Raw genomic sequence first — 17605 nt, 5'->3', positions numbered from 1 at the left:
GATCGATGAAAGATGGTGAAAAAATCCCAAGAGAGGACTCTCTGATGTTGAGAAGTTCCTCTCTACTGAATGAGACCACAGGATTGTGGCTCGAAAAACATAAAAACACACAAAATACAAAAACAAAGAGAGAGCGAAGCTCCGAGGCTGCCATCGTCGGCGCCATCTTGGTTGATAAAATCATAAAGGTGAAATGTTTCTGTTTGGCTTTGGCAGGATGCAAACTGCAACATTATCTCCTCTTTCCGATATTCCAACAGAAATGTTGACCACAGACTGCTGTTGTTTTCTCTTACAGCTGGAGATTATCTGCATGAAAACATGCTGACTGCAAGCATAAGCATCAGGTTCAACGATTAACCAAACTCCTGCAAGACTTGGATTGTTCTGATGCTTTATCTGACACAGGGACCAGACCATGTCTATGAACCTGACAGGCGAGATAAAACAGATCTATTTATGTTTTGTTTACGTTGTTTCTGTGTTAACGGGTGAAAATAGGAGGAATATAGAAGGGAATCATTCGTTCTGACTTGGAGAAACGAGAAAAAATAAAACTGTTCAGGAAATTTCCACCAATAAGTTAGAAGATATTTCTGAAAGAAGCCTCAGATGACTGTCTGAAGTTAGATATGGCAGCTCAATAAAAGAAAGGCCTGTTGTCATGAATGAAAGACCTCTGTGTTGCTCAGCAGTGCCAGCATTCAAACAGGGCCAACCTGAGGTCTCTGTCCCAACACTTGGCAACTATTGTGTGATTATTTTTGAAAATGAATAGCCTGAATTTGCTGAGTCAGCCTGTCTGCACCCTGATTAAAGAAATAATGGATGATTGTTGGTGGGTTACTGATTGACAACAGGCTTCTGCTGGCCATGGCCTACATTTTTCTGTTTGTTTATGAGGTGATAAGATCTTCCCTTCCTGCCCTAAATGTAAGGCACCTCCAGAGAGACCAATAGAAGGCAAAAAGAAAGCTTGAAGGTAAAAAGTTCAGCATTAACAGAAACATTTTATCAGAACAGTTAATAGGGAGCAAAGCAGCGACTGTCCAACATAGTTCTGCTTCCTTCTACGAAGCCCACCAGGAATGAGGAACCTTCTTTTAAAAAAGCTAATTTTAAAGATCAACCCTTGCTTTGAAATCCTAAGAAAAAACCTCTTAACACAACAGCTGAAATTTCTGAAGCAACTGCATTAGACTCAGCAAGACAAAGGTACTGAGTCAGGTTATGGTTCAGTGTATGGTTCCATACACCTACTGCACCGCAGTATTTTACCTGTGATTTACTATTGGACCCTGATACTATCCTGACATAAAAATATACATTTTAAATTAGGGATGCACCATAGACTTGCAGTAACATTGGCATCGGCTGATCTTGAAACTGACCTTTAACCCTTCACAGATTGATGGGCATTGCTGATGTCTTTCCATCCTGGTATTTTGGTAACATGTTTACTAGGGATGCACGATATGTCTGGATTAATGGTACCATCCATTGTTAACTGGACAGTGGACTTTACAGTAAACTCCTTAAGCACAAGGTCAGAAAATGCTTAGTTGCCATGGAGATTCCTTGTTTTCCTGGGAAGCAGGAGAGACCACGCCATCAGGCATAAACACAGACAACTAATTAGTTCTCAAACAAACAGATTAAGGCTCTGTGGGAGGAGTCGTCTTGACCAGACGTTGCGGGTTAGATTCCAGCTTCCTCCTGCCACAGGCAAACTATTTCTGCACACTACACTGTCTTATAGAGGAGATACCTTCTACATTCTTGATTAGACTGGGGGTTTGACCTTTCAGGTTGAATGTGACTTCTATCAGTCTCCATTAAGCACTGACACAATGCAAACAGTTAATGAGGCATTAATCAGTCTGGTGACCTTCACCCAGTAATTTGTTGGATGCTCCAGTACCTGCCAGTAACACAACCTTAGTGGTGGTACCAACACTTAGGCCCTCTGGTGTCCATTCCAGATGGGCCAACACACCCTCCTGTAGCTTTACTAAAGAGCTTCAGGTGAAAATAGTTCATCCTGACAAATGAGCTCATCTTTTTATCTAAAACACCAGGGTGGCAGTATGAATTTAGCCAGTGATATTTTTAAGCCTTTTAAGAGACTAAAACAGAGAACTAAAATAACAACTTTAAAAATAAGAGTCAATTTTGAAAGATGCCAATGTAGGCAAGCCCAGGATGTTTTTGGTATCCTGATCAAGAATCTGTAACTTATTTGATGAGATTATGAAAAGAAACATGGCCGACGCTGAGTAAGATGGTGGTTTCCGTTTCAAGGTAGCAGGGGGAGGCAGAGCAACACTCGTTTCATTAGAAACAGACAAGAAGCTTTAAGCAGTCTGTGAGAACATGACGTCCTATCAAAAACGTTTATGAAAGCTGAGTAGCAGAACTTTCTTGTGGACGGACATTTCTTTGTGTGTACAATGTTTTATGTAGGATTAGTTCCAATTATCCATGCAGGGTCATGGGTGGACTGGTGTCTATCTCCAGAGGTCATAGGGTGAATGGCAGGGTCCACCCTGGACAGGTCAACAGTCCATCACAGGACAACACAGAGACACAGGAAAAACAACCATGCACACACAACCTCTCTAAAGGCAATTATAGAGAGACCAGTTTACCCAACAGACATGTCTTTGAACTGTAGGAGGAAGCTGGAACCACTCATGACAGGGAGAACATGCAAAAATCATCAAACTTAAACTAAGATTGTGTAAAAAAGCCGAAATGGATGAAATTCAGTAAAATTCAGCTTTCTGTGAACAGAGGTATCTTTCAATCTCAATGCTATAATTTATTGACAGCCTCAGCAAGGCTTTCAGAATAAAACGTCTCAGTGACACGTTTCTCACCTTTATTTATCTGACATTTCACCACCGATTCAAACAAAAAAGACCGGTTCAGCAAGAGTTTTATCAGGAGGGGCGTGACCCCTCGTTAAGGTTTATTGCAAATATCTGTGGAGTCACATCATTGTACAATATATAGCAACAACAGCCACAACGGATTTACAAACTGGGTCATGGAAGGGTCAGCTTACATCAGACATTTAACAATGCTCATTTACCTGAAAACAGATAAGGGTACCTCCTCAGGTCCATCTGCACCGCTGCTTAATTTAAACACCTCACAAGTGAAAATAATTACATCTCAACTAATCCTGGAAAACAGTCTGAACTATTTTCAAACAGATCTTCTACAAGGTCTGCACACTTCCACTGTATAACCTGACACAGTTTGGTCCATTTGAGGTACAACAGAACCGAGTCAAACTCAAAGCACAAATTTCTGACATTCTGACACTGAATTATCCCAAAATCCAACAGTTCCTGTAATTTAAACAGCATCCTGGTGCTTCATCAGCTAATTCTGTCATTTTGCTCCAGCTGAGGTTCTGTCCGGCCCGCCACAGAGTGGATGTAACATGTAGGCCATCTCAAAGTAAAGAGCAACTTGTGGTTCTGCCCAGAGCTGCTGCTGTTCTGGGTCCGTCATTACATAATATAAAGGATCCATTGTTGGGTTTTTTCAGAGAGGCTGAGTGAATGAGTGACCCAGATTAAAGCCATGTAAATTTCGACAGTGCAGCCAGAGACGTTTCTGGGCTGTTGCTTGGTTACTTGAGTTTGTTATGTGGAACTAGACAGCGCCGGAGTATTAAAACCAGCACTCGCAGCCAGGTTGAGAAAAAGCAGGAATAGTAGCTGAACGTTAGATGCTTGCAGTTAAATCATCTGAATGCTCTGGGCTGTAGAAGAGTGAAGCAGCATCTTTCTAAACGCACCGAGTATCTGGACTGTTGGTAAGACTGAATTCGTTGAGCCAGGAGCTTTCTGGACCGCGGCCTCGCAGGGGGGCTGAGTGAATGAGGGGCCCAGACGTAAATTTAGACAGTTGTAGAAATAGCTCAACTGCTGCTTGGTTACTTGGATTTATCCTGTAGGACTTGACACATTTAGCCACGGCTAACAACAGGAAGACAGACTTGTTTAATGGTTAGTTAGTGGCTAACTGCTAACAAGGACCAAGTCAGAGACCAGGTTATCGTTACCTCATGTCGAGCCAATGATTAGTTTTTGTTAAAAGCCAAATTATTGGGTAATTTTTTACTGATTGTTATTGAACGGAGCATTAACTATCATTACCAAAAATAAATTATTACATTTTTAAACAGCCAATGGTTACTTAATGGTCAGTTTATAGTTAATAATACCTAATAATTCATATTTGACCATTTTTAAAAGCCCAATGATAGGTTTATTAGTTAACAGCCAGTTGAATGTTACCCAATGATAAACTATTTATCACTGTTGTTTAAGAGGTAATGATTAAATAATCATTAATTAAGCATTATATAGTAATCACTTTTTGTTCACAATTATCATCTAAATAGTCAATATTTAACATTTTCAAATAATGAACTACAGATCACCTTCTGTTATGGGCCAAATTAATTGTTATTGGCCATTATCTAATATAATAATAATAATCTGTGGTCATTTTTTAAAGAAAAATTGGTAAGTTCAATAATAACTAGTTAACAATCACTCAGTAAGCAGTTAAAGGGTATTTTATGATTAGTTAATGCCCTACTAACCATTATCTAATGATGAATACCCATCACTTTAAGAACTCAATAATTGGTTATTATGGTTAGTTAATAGGTAGTTAGCTATGACCAAATCAGGAGCCAAAAATCTCAGTGATAAAATAAGCAGCGATAAGTTAATGGTTTGTTACTGGTTAGTTAAACACGAAACCAGCAAAGAACAAATCAGAGACCAACTGGTAGTTAACATTAACCAATCACATTCTACTGATTTCCAAACTGCCTTTAATTGTTAATCATCAACTAATCATTAACCAATAATCTGGCTGTTTATGTGTCCTGACTTTCATCTTCTACTGAAACCTAAACTTGGCATCAGAAATAATAGGTTTTGCAGAAATGATAATGAAGATGTGGAGATGTGGGTCCAGATGGATCGGTTTCTTTTCTTTAACTAGCGTTTTGGACCTTCCTCTGTCTCCTCCTGCCATAGTTTGGAGTTTTAAATGTGTTAAGACGGTTCCCAGTTAGTCCAGGTCCTGAATGAGGAGAAGGAAACAGACCGAAGGTACAACGAGTTTTATTAGACTGGGTTTAGGAGACCCTGGGATCCTATTGTGGTTCTGCTGGTGTCACTAACCACCCTCAGCTAAGAAAGACCTTCCCAAGTTTGGGTAACCAGAAGACGTGGTTTAAATGTGTAGTCAAAGCTCAGGATCTTTTAAGGTTAGGAATCAAATGTTCAATTTCTCCATCAGAAAAGACAACCTCCAACCTTAAGATTTCTTACCAGTACTGACCTCTAAATCCAATATGGCTGCTTCACACACACACACACACACACACACACACACACACACACACACACACACACACAGGTTCAGCTGTGGTATTAAACTGGTTATCTATAGTTTTTACCACATTAATTCAACGGCACACATAGTGCTGTAAAAGATCTTTTTAGGGAGAGAAAAGCAACAGTGTTTAAAGGCATAAAATACCAGTTATCTGCTGTTATGAGTTTGTACTGATAAAAGTCGTTTTGTTTCTGCTGACTGTAAAACAATTCTCCCTGGTTTCCCAACTTGCAACTAGGAGATGAATACTTTCTAGATCCATGTTTTTGACCTCCGAGGTAAACTGAACCCAAGATTAGACTAACAGGGTAAGTCTGGAAATGGGTCAACAGGTCAAGTAGTTGAGTGTAGTACTGTAGGCAGAACATCAAGCAGAGGGAGTGTGAGAATAACTGGAAGGTATTGCTGGCAAATGTTGAGTATTTAGACAGAAAATTAAAGACCAAGGAGGATTTAGTCAGGCTTAGTAACTAATATTACTAGGTTAGGTTTGGGCAGTTTGGTCTGGAAATCTGTACATGATAGTTTGACAGGAGAATATTTTCCTTTCCCCAGGACCCTGACTAAACAGACGACCTTTAACAGGGTGTAATAATTTAAAAACATGTAACATACAAACATAACAGCATATCTGGAAGATGGTTTCTTTCAGCACTCACCCAGCATTTAGCAGTGCCTGTCTGCAGGCTCCTAAATGTCTCTCAGACCGACAGCAGCCAAGAAAAAAACGCCACAAAGTAACACGTCTGCTGCAGCTGCTGTTTCTATAAAACAGGCCGCAATGTCAAACTAAATATGCCAGAAGCTACATTTCGTATCATACAAAAGCATTTTTCTCAGAGTAAAGCCTTCTGTCGTAACAGTGTGCTGCAAACAAAGCAAACACGTAAAAACATTACAGGTAATCAACTCATAACGTGTCAGAAGCCGGGACTAATGCCTAACAGAGAACATTACAACCTTATATGTCCAACCAGCTAGCTCACTTACACTGAGAATAAACCTCATCCGTATTACCCAGTTCACCATCAAGTGTGTGAATAAACAGGATCATTTATGGTCAGAAATAAGTCTTCTTGATTATAATGAATACCTGAGAAACAATGTAGTTAATGTTTTAGTTGAAGCCAAACATGTTGAATGATGGCACTAACTATGATAGATGTTGGTCGTGTCAAACTTTACATCAGATGTCCATCGTGTTGGCTTTAAGATGGAAACCATTTTCACTCCAGTTTTATGTTACTTAGACAATACCAAAGGAAAATATGTAGAGAACTGTAAAGTTTCGCTAAAGAATGAGGCCAGCCTACATTTCTAAGTTCTTCTGATGGAGTTTTCTGACAGAAGATACAGATCCAGGTCCAAGGCAGTGGTTTCTGATCATCAGTTTTCGTCCCAGCCTTAATACCGTTCAACTCTTTGGATTTTGGTTCTTACATTTGGTCACCAGAAGCATTTCTCCTTTTATTTACAGGGTTCCTTTAAGCTGAGAGTGGAACGTTTAGAAAACAGTTAACTTTATAATTTAATCAGCAACATTTCAACCATTTTTCCCAGACTTAACAATAGCTTCAATGTTTATTGTACATCAAGTTATAAATCCTAAAAAAAATGGTTGCCATCTTAAAATCCAAGATGACGAGCAAATGATTTGTGCTGACAGCACCAACATGTTGGCCAACACTGAAAACAACAGAACAATGGTTCTGAAAAACTGAAGCACCAGCTTCAGGCTGCCTGTCTGTTGTTTGCAACAAATCTAGCAAGGTTCAATGAACTGATCAAACTTCCTGTCAAGTTCAAGTTCTGATCCATGACGACGTGTTTGAAACCAATATGGCAGCTCTAAACGTTGGGGTTAGGGTTAGTAATGACCCAAACAAACCCAATAAGAATCAAGGAGTCCGTTAAGCTTTACAGAGGAGCACATCTGCAGTAGTTCATAATGGTCTTAGTATTGTTCTGAAAAGCTGACTGGGAATTGTAAAAATAGAGCAATAAATGTTGACCTTGTGAAATCTAAATGAGCAGAGAAAACTTCTTTGACAACTTTAAAATCACAGGTATAGACACCTTTATCGATATTTGATTAGTTGAACAGGAGTTATGATTAAAAACAATACTTAAATCCAATATGGCAGCCTTTACAGTAGGCTACTGTTTGGGGTGTTTCATGGCCCATTAGTTTAGTCTTTACAATATTTCTGCCAAATATTAAACTATCTGACCTTAGTGGCTCCACTGTTATCACCCACTGATGATCGGACCTTTCTGAGTTAAACTGCACTTCTAGACAGATTTCAATATGTTAAAAACTATAACTGGGAATCATTAAACTTATTTTCATTGATCAGAGACTAGAATTTGGTTTTCTGAAGGACTTATATTCCAGATACCATCAGCAATACTGTGCAAAAGGTTTACCTACAGAATAAAGCAGCTGTTTTCCATGGGAACGTCTCATAAACAGCTAACAAACAGCAACAGATTTCTGCTGTTTAAGGCACTTGGCAGAATGTTTTCCAGACAGTTGTCCTGACTGAGCTCGGCATTAACATAAATATTTTTGCACAGTGTTGTAGATTCATCTTCATTTAGTTTCCTTCTATCAGGGTTGTTTGAAAGCAGAACCAACAGAGTTCAAATGAAGGGATTTATAGAGCTGTTATTCAGCTGTTGTTGAATTAAACTCAGGTCTTATCTGCCTAACATGAGGGACCTTTTTATTCAACCACTTATTTCCTCTGCAGTCTGATCTCCATAGATCCATGGCAGACTCAACGTAAACAGTCTCTGTTAGTGTTTCTGTGTTGGCAGACTGATCACTCTAGACCGAAGCCTTCAGCGTTGGAGATGGCGATGGTCAGTTTGTGTTTGAGCTCCTTCCGGGTTCGATAGGGAGGCAAGCAGATCTGATTGAAGCAGGTGTGAGAGATCGGCAGCCTGAGCAGACAAAAACAGAGAGAGGACATTTCATGTTCTTGAGCTTTAAATAAGGAGCACAGACAGATCGACACAACCCACAACTCAAGGAGTCAGCTGGTTACTTTGGCAAACAATACGGCGTCACACACATGCAACTTTAAACCATACAGACAAGAAGCCTTATGTTAACCTTGTCCAGAAGTGGAGGCCGCTTTTCTCGGCCCTGGAGCATCTGGGATGAAGCATCATCACACAGTGGGAATGTGGACTGTAGTCAAGATGGATCGGTACCCCAGGTGTTTGTTGGAGGAATTAGAGCAAAAAGGAAAAGGAGCATCTAGCCTGTTGGCAGCAACCAGTCCCTGCAGCCAGGCTCTGTGATAGTGGGAGTAGTTTCATGGTATGGGGTTGTTTGAGGTTCATCTGCAGTACTGAGGACACTGCTCCAGTGTATCTATGTTCTAGCCCCTATCTATGAGTCCTGAACAAAAAAACAAGGTCCTGGAAAAAACAGTTGAAATGAGCTTCTTATGTAGAACAAGTCATATAAACAGGGCGAGGAGCTTGGAGAAGACCCTCTTTGTATGTTTTAATGGGCCTCCCACGTGGAGGAGACCACAGGGCAGACCCAAGACTTGTTGGATAGACTATATGTCTCTTCTAGGCTGGGATTGCTTTAGGGTAGATAGGGAGGAACTGGAAAATGCCACTAAGGACTGGGATGACAGGTTGCCATCTTGGATTTATTTCCTCTGAGACCCAGGCTTAAATAAGCAGACCAAAATGGAGTGTTTGAGGTTAAATATGAACTCTAACCCCAGCAACATTGACTTGGGAATATTTAGCAGTCAGAGGAATCCAGAAGAATCTTAAAATGGAGATTAGAAAGGGTTGAGAGGAAAAACAGTAAAAGGCTCGAGTTGAAAATCCAACAACATGAAGGAGGCATTTATATAAGTGGATTCAAGGCAGCATATTCTGGCTAAAGGGCTTGTTCTGTTTTTCTGTAGCTCTGACACCAAGGTCCCCAGTCTGTAAACCCAACCTACACCAGTGAGTGTGAATGTGTTTTGAACAGACCAAAGACCAAAGTAGGGATGTTTGTCTGTAATGCACAGCACCAAGTTTAGAGAAAACCAAACACAGCATATCAGCACAAAGAACCCATGCCATCTGTCAAGCACAGTAGGGTAGGGGTGATGATCTGGGCTTGCTGTGTGGCTATAGGACCTGAAAATGTAAAAGCTAGCCAGCTGTACAGACATGTGATCAAAGCACTTCAGCCAAAAACAATCAGACTCTTGAAGCTTTTCAGGGGGATCTGTGAAGATGAGGAAGGCTGAAGAGAAAAACAGGAAGAGGCTGAAATCTCCAGCAAAACAACACGGGATGTGGTGGCAGGCGGGTGATGGAGTTCAAGACCGCCCACTTTGGACTTGAACTCAGTGAACGTAGTTTCTTTAGATTTGACACAATGGCCTCAGCCCATCCCCCCACTGCTTCCCAAACACAACCTACTCCACTGGCCCCCATTCTGGGATCATGTTATCTGGGAGCCCCGTGAGAGCCTGGCTCATACATGTGTGCTGGGGGGGGGGGGGGAGAGTAGTAAGAGGAGTCCTTTAACCTCTTCCCTGAGTAACAGAGCTGTATATACATCTATAGAAACAGGAATGTGTTGTCATAAAACTATCCGCCCTGTCATTTGACTCTATATAGAAGCCTGGTTTGTCTTGTTGAATGTGTGTGAAAGGAGAGCTGTTGTTTGTCAGAGCCGCGTGGTTTCTCTCACACAAACACACCCACCCTGACATTGGTTGTTTCAGAGACCACCGCACAGCTGAGAATATAGCTCCAACCCTGGGCCCCTGATCATTCACTTTGCTTCATACAAAGGAAAGTTTGGCCCTGGGCAACATGCAGGGCCATCGCCACATAAAAAACATAATAAACAAGTGGATTACCTTTATATGTTTTAATAAAAACAGGTATGCAGAGCAGTTAAAGTTCTAAACGTCATCATTTCCACAACACAACGATTAATAGATGCACTGAGGCAGATTTTAGGTGTCACTTTACTGTGAATGTGTTTTAAAGGGTCCAAACATAGGGGGTTGTCAATGTGCCATTTGATGTGTCCTCCTCTCCCCAATAGAGATGTGTCCATCTCTATTGGGGAGAGGAGGGGTACATCCTGGACAGATCAGCAGCCCATCACAGGGCAACACAGAACAAACAGCCATGCACAACACTCATACCTAAAGCCAAGTTAGAGAGACCAGTCAACCTAATATCCATGTTTCTGGATTATTTGGAGGTTATCCAAGCATCTCTTACTGGGAGGAGACCTTGGGACAGACCCACAAATAACTGGAAGGACAAACTATACCTTCTGATCTGCGAACATGTTGGGACCCCCTCAGAAAGAACTGGAGAGTGTTAGTGGGGAGAGGGATGCTATGGTTTTCTTCCTAGGGGATGGATGGACAGACGGACGGACGGACCTTACACCGTTCAGTCTTGTAAACCTACCAGTCAGCCGGAACATCAATCTTGGAGATCTTGAAGTTCAGGTCGGCCATTCCTCCAACGGGAACACGGTCGCTTCCGGTGGCGAAGTGCAGGAGCTTCTTCTGAAGCTCCAGAGGGAAGGCCAGCACCACATCCCAGAAACACCTGGAAAACACAGTGATGAAGACAACAGAAAACAATGAACCTGCAGGAACCAAAGCTTAATGGAAGAACTACGAACCCAGACTCTGCTCAGAGAAGGTAATAATGATCCTGCTGAAGTGTTGGTTCTGAAAGTGCTGACTAATCAGATCAATGTTTCTCTGAGACAGACAGATGGCCGTCAGACAGACAGTGCTGGGATTGTGTAACATCACCAGCAGCTGCTCATCCTTAGCTGTCAGCAGCGTTCTGACCTCCATTATCTGCAGCTGATGAGTGTCGGCTTGTTTCCCTATCTGACGGCTAGAAATAGAAATAAACTCCGGGTCGGAACAGCTTCAGGACTTTGACTTTCCCACATTTCTTGTCTCCATCGTACAGCAACCCAACAAATCAACACAGCTGATTTTTTGTGACTTTCCTTCTGTCTGAAATCAACAAATGATATCAACTGAGCATGGACGTTTCTGGGTCAACCTCTGAAGTGGAATGCTTAGAGTCTGATTGTTAACGGTCCAGTTTAGAGGATGTTCTGCAGAACTTAATGAACAGGGAAAAGGAGGCTTTTACCTCATGGTGGTATCCATCTTGCTGTATCCTTCATATTGAGCAGCTTTCTGCAGAGCACTCATGTCAAGCTCTGGACTCCCACACACCAACATCTCCACCTCCTCCGGCCTCAACAACTGCAACAACGAACAACAACAAACATTTACTGGCAGTGAATCAGAGTTAGGGTGTCTCTCTACACTTTGGACTGGTCAGAAAACTGTAAGTCGCAAAGCAGTGGTAGACACACTGGGTGACAGGAGACAGAAATACCAACGTTTAGACGTATAAACTCTTCATCTGGACTTAAGCCATGACAGGAGTGTAAATGAAAAATCATCATCTGAAGATTCGGTGGAAAATTGTAACAAAATATTATCAAACTTAAAGTGACATTGTGTAAAAACTGTTTAAAATGCCAGTTAAGTCAATTCAATTCAATTCAGTTTTATTCATATAGCGCCAATTCACAACACGTCATCTGAAGGCTCTTCACAAAAGTCAGGTTCATACATTCCAATTAATCCTAACCATTGAACAGTGCAGTCAGATAAAGTCAGATAAAGAGGGTCAGATAAAGTCCAATTTTCTGTGACCCATTTAGACTCTGAATGATGTTTCTGTTAGAAAGTTCGTCTGAGCTTTGAGCCGGGTTCTCTGCTACCTTCGCCTGTGTTTAGCTGTGTTTACAGTACAGTTTATCACTACCAAATGTTGCAGCTTATTATTCCTGGTAAAGCTGTATGTTTAGATACATTTCTGTGCTTCTTGCTGTGTGAAGAGTGGAGAACTGAAAAACAGAGGAAACCAAAAAAATATCAATAGCAAAATGTACATTAAACAGTGTTTTAATGTCTGGACACCGTGAGAAAAGATAAATGGACTGAACTTATATAGCGCTTTTCCAGTCATACAGACCGCTCAAAGCGCTTTACACTAGAGCCACATTCACCCAATCGCACTCACTAACACTCACACATTCAGACACCGATACGCAGATCGGTAGGCAACTTGAGGCTAAGTGCCTTGCCCAGGGGCACATTGACATATGGCAGGAGGAAGCTGGAATTGAACCCACAACCTTCTGATTGCAAGACAACTACTCTTCCTACTGAGCCACAGTCGCCTCTAGATGTTCAGGGTGGATCTGTTGAAAGACTGTTTTCATGAAAATCTGAAGGGCAGCAATTTCAACCGGCATGTGCAACACTTTCTTCATCAGCAGGATTTGAACTTGTAACCCTGACCTGCCTTTTACTCCACCACAGTGACAATAAGCTGCAACGTCATCCGCTACGCTAAAGTTTCCAACAAAGCCCAACTCTGTTTAGGTGTAGCAATCGCTTCTGCCGCTCGGATGTTATAAGAGACCCACGGCCAGTAAACGAGAAGGAGGAACAGGAAGTACAGTAGCATTACAGCTGAGAAGGTTACTCAAACCTCACCGGAACGCAGTGAAGGTTTATAAGTTTGGCCAAAACTGTGTCAAACTGAAACTTCATTTACATAATCAGAGAATATTGGTCAGAGATGTGGATCAATACCAGAAAATTACAGGGAATCAAGAAGAGGAAGGTAGTCTTGATGACACCATGATGATTTAACAGTCTAACTCAATCTATATGCGCACTCCCACTCTGACATGGCTGCATGCCCATAGATCACCCACAACCCTGCCTCATCACGTCCTGGAATGGCAGGACGTGACTGATGGAAGCACTGCAGACTGAAAACACAACAGTAAAGGTGTGTCAAACACACTGAACCTGAACTTCCAGAACGTGAGTCAGAGTACGGCTGAATGATGGACCGTGGGCTGTTTGGTCCACCAACATCTCTGGTGTATTTCTATTCAGTTTTTATTGAGTTTAATCGTTTAAAATAAAAGATTTAACTGATTCCAGTCATTAGCCACAGATTTTGGTTTGTATTTTCAACTAAAACCTGAGGGCTTTATGTTGTTAACATCAACATGATTCCTGCCAAAAACTGAATAATTCTGAATATAACAGCCATGCATTACCAGCTCTAACCAGCAGGGAGCGCATTGAAAAATAATTTTTCTGTTCCTAAACAATCAGTATTTCAATTGAGTTCAGATTTATTTATATAAACACATGTCGTCTCAAGGCACTTTACGAAGTCAATTCAATCAAATTTCTCCTAATTCATTAAGAATCAACAAAAAGATTAGTCAAACTTCAACTAAGAGCTAAAGATTGTCAAGAGCTAATCACTTCCACATTCAATAATCAGTAATGAATAATAGAGTCACTGAATAAATGTATTGATTAATGATTGTTAACCAGCTAATGACTAAACATTAAGCAAAAAAACACAAACAAATATAAACACCAACGAAAAAAGATGAACATTGTAAAATAATCTACAAACTACTCGATAAATATGACACTTTTATAACAAGCTAATTAAAACCTAAAACATAGGTTCTGTCAGTTGCTCAGAGGCCAAAAGAAAGGAGTTTTATGGACTGGATCTAAGTTCTAATATTTAACTATATCAGGAAATATGAGACAAAGGATGCTTTCAGTGTTCAGAACCATTTTAGTATGATCCAACTTTCAGCTTAATAGGTAGGAAAGAACAGAGTCACTTTTAATGGTCCGAATCAGAATCGTCTGGATTTTGGTGAGTTCTGAACCACCTTTGTCTCAGCTCTAAGATATCACCTTAATACTATCCATAAAAGCTACTGTATCTCATGTTCACATTCACTGGTTTCAAACATGTAGACGTTTCGCTGAATAGAGGACAGGTTCGCATTGAAAGTTTGACACATTAATAGTCAAATTTAGACTTATGAATTATTATGGATTGTTTTAAAGCTTTCTGGTTTTTTTAATTATGCAAAATAAGATAATTCAAATAAAAAGGACTTTAATGTGTGTCGATCTGCGGTTTTAGAAGCTTGCTTTGACTTGATCTACCATGGAGCAAGGCCTTTCAAAGTGATCTAGGAAAAAAGAGCTCTAACCTAGTCACATCCCAAACTTTGATCATCTTTATTTCAATTTGACCCTTCTGGACTTCAGGTGTTTTGAACAGATAGAACACATGAACAACTGTTTATGGTGATTTTAAACGAACATGAAAGTATTTATTTCCTGTGTTGATGCACAGGAAGTGATCAGTTCTGACGTGATGGATGTGATGAAGCAGGAAACAGTTACTCAGTCTATGGTAAAACAGTCAGAAGGAAACAGCTGAAGGAAGTGTGTCGAGTCAGATTAATTTCTCAAGAATGTTATTGAGTTTAGAAAGTGAGTTTGATTCCACCAGTATGATTCACTCCACTTTCTTTACTGTTAATTTCACAGTATTTAGGTCAGGGAAAATAACTAGAAACATCTTTACATCTTCATGAAAAGAGCTATATGCATCACCCAGCAGACAGAATAAAGATTTAAATTCAGGGTCAAGTGAAATACACATGGCCCTGTCTTTCAGTGTTTAACCCTTTCTCTCTCCTAGACATGGCTACTGACTGAGCTTCTACTGTGACTAACTCTATGTGATCTCTTTCAGACTCTAACCTTGAAAACTGGCTCAGAGTTTATCTGTTCTTTCTTTCTAGGTGAAACGACTAAAGGAGCTACATCCATTAACATTTACTTTTCCTTCCCATAGAAAGTACTCCTAGATCAGTGCTTCTTTGTTCTCTTTGTGTCTCTGCTCTGTTCTCTCAAACCTCCAGTCGGTCGTGGCAGATGGCCGCTCATACTGAGCCTGGTTCTGGTTCTGCTGGAGGTTTCTTCCTGTTAAAAGGGAGTTTTTCCTCTCCACTGTCGCTACATGCATGCTCAGTATGAGGGATTGCTGCAAAGTCAACGCCAGTGACTGTCCACTGTCTCTACATGCTCATCCAGGAGGAGTGAATGCTGCAAGTCACTGACTGGATGCAATCTGCTGGGTTTCCTTAGATAGAAAAACTTTTTAATCAATCTGAATAATAAAATGAATTCAACCGTTTGATAGTTAGGATTAATTGGAATGTATGAACCTGACTTGAAATCTGTACGATTAGACTGAGTTGACTTTGTTAAGTGCCTTGAGATGACATATGTTGAGAATTGGAGCTATATAAATAAAACTGAATTGAACAGAATTAAATTGTATAGTTGAAAGGATTTTTTCAGGGCTCTGTGATAGATTTATAAATGATGCTGATTTCTCCCCCAAACAGAACAGATCTATGATTTAAATCCTGAAATTCTAACGGGAATGCTATGAGTTCATTTAGTATAAAGTACTTCCTCCAAACAGAAATACTTTACATAAAAGTCCAATGCAAATGTGACAGCCGATATTTACTGATATTATATATATATATTTCCCTACTCTTTTGATACAGTGAAAAAACAACCTAACCGCTGACATTGCTTCTCTGCTTCAGTTGAAAACCCAACAATCCCGCGTTGCATCGCTGTCACATGACTAAACGAATACCACATGGCCACACCCCTCCGTGTGTCAACCCAACGTCAGCGCGTGAAGCCCAGAGAAATGAGAAAGAAAACAGACTCAGACTCCACAGGCCTCAATTAGCATGTACAAATTGCAACAATTGTATTGGATAATAATTGTATAATAATCCAACATGTAACCTGAATTGGTTTAAAAAGTGAGCCCTGCAGTAATCAGGACATGGCAGGAAAGATGTGCACCCAGCTGATCCTCAGCACATGTACACACACACACACACACACACCCTAAACTCACCATGAGGGCGTCAGAGGCACACACACTGTGGAAGCCATGGTAGAAGGCTGCAAACTGTTTATAGATGGACTTATTCAGCAGGAAGTCAATGTAGAGCTGGACATACTCTGTGGAAAAAGAAACAGAGTGATTTTCATTATTCCATTACCAAGTTTTACCCATTAACCCTCCAGCCTTGGCTTCTCGGATCAACGCAGGGATTCTGGCAGAGTGGGATCTGAACACCAACAAAAGCTACTGGATGGAAAATTAGTTTATGGAATTTGGTTGTAAACAATAAAGGCTTTGACAGCAGCCAGGTTTGTGTTTATCTGCCGATGAGAAGAAAAAAGGAGAGCTGGACGTGGTAAAACATGAAGATCTAACTCATACTTTTAATATTCTCTGGAACATAAAACATTTCTTCATTACTTGATGCAGAATAAAGGAAGATCTCAGCGATATTTAGCAAAGCATTTGGTTTCAAGCTGCAGCCTAGGTGTAATGGTACTGGTCTATTCTGGGTAAAATCATCAACACCTTCAACAGAGCACTGAAATGACTTGTTTTAGTGTAGGGAAAGACTGTGTGTCCTCGGAATAACATGTTGACAGCTGCATGACTATACTGCCATTAAAACGTCACGAGTAAAACATGAAGAAAGGTGAGGCTTGTACATCCCTGTACACATCCCTGGTATAAAGTGTTCTGTTCACACAGAATGGGAGTGCTTCTAAGCACCAGAGTAACAATGCTGGTCAGAACCGGAGCAGAAACTGCTAAGTCTAATCTGAATGCTGCCAGAAGTTTAGTGCTTTAATTTACATTTTTCTCACAGGCAATCATTCCCCAACTGGAGCATGGTACTCCAGTCACAAAAAGGGCTTTAATTAATAACAAACCATACCATCAGGGTCTTTCCACTGCTGCTGCTCCTTTTTAAAGATCTAAAGCCTATGATAAAAACACGCCTGAAATCTTCTAGTGCAGAGCTTCCCTTTGTGAGTTAATAGAGAAGACTGAAGAGTCTTCTGAGTGTTCCCAGTGTGAATTCATCCTAATCCTCTGGAGATGATTTGCCACCCTTGTTATCACCATGGGGATAAGCAGCAGTGCTGTGTTGTGCACCTCTCATCTGCACTTCTTGTTGCTTTGGATGGTTGGTCTCACAAATTCAACTGCTCCATGTCAGGACAAGACATCCCAGTGGAGTTGTTCGGGGACATTTTCTTCAGTTAGCTGTAGTTGCCAATGCTAGCATGCTAACATTATTATTAATATTTTAACATCAATAAATGTGGTA

General features: G+C 40.7%; 1 protein-coding gene across 2 annotated transcripts in view; it reads right to left on the bottom strand.

Moving 5' to 3' along the window:
• Positions 1-2937: 2937 nt before the first annotated feature.
• hectd2 (HECT domain containing 2) overlaps positions 2938-17605 on the bottom strand; it is a 65969-nt gene continuing 51301 nt past the window's right edge. For both annotated transcript variants that reach the window (XM_047351235.1, XM_047351236.1), the window contains exons 19-22: positions 16324-16430; positions 11605-11720; positions 10894-11037; positions 2938-8379 (exon numbers count right to left, since the gene is read on the bottom strand). In XM_047351235.1, the coding sequence (XP_047207191.1) occupies positions 8259-8379; positions 10894-11037; positions 11605-11720; positions 16324-16430 (488 nt within the window). In that variant the 3' untranslated portion in view covers positions 2938-8258. The remainder of the gene's footprint in view (positions 8380-10893; positions 11038-11604; positions 11721-16323; positions 16431-17605) is intronic.

Source organism: Girardinichthys multiradiatus, chromosome 22 (assembly GCF_021462225.1).
Source record: "Girardinichthys multiradiatus isolate DD_20200921_A chromosome 22, DD_fGirMul_XY1, whole genome shotgun sequence".
NCBI classification, from domain to species: Eukaryota; Metazoa; Chordata; class Actinopteri; order Cyprinodontiformes; family Goodeidae; genus Girardinichthys; species Girardinichthys multiradiatus.
The sequence above is the reverse complement of the archived record's forward strand: the minus strand, read 5'-3'. Positions and strand labels throughout refer to the sequence as shown.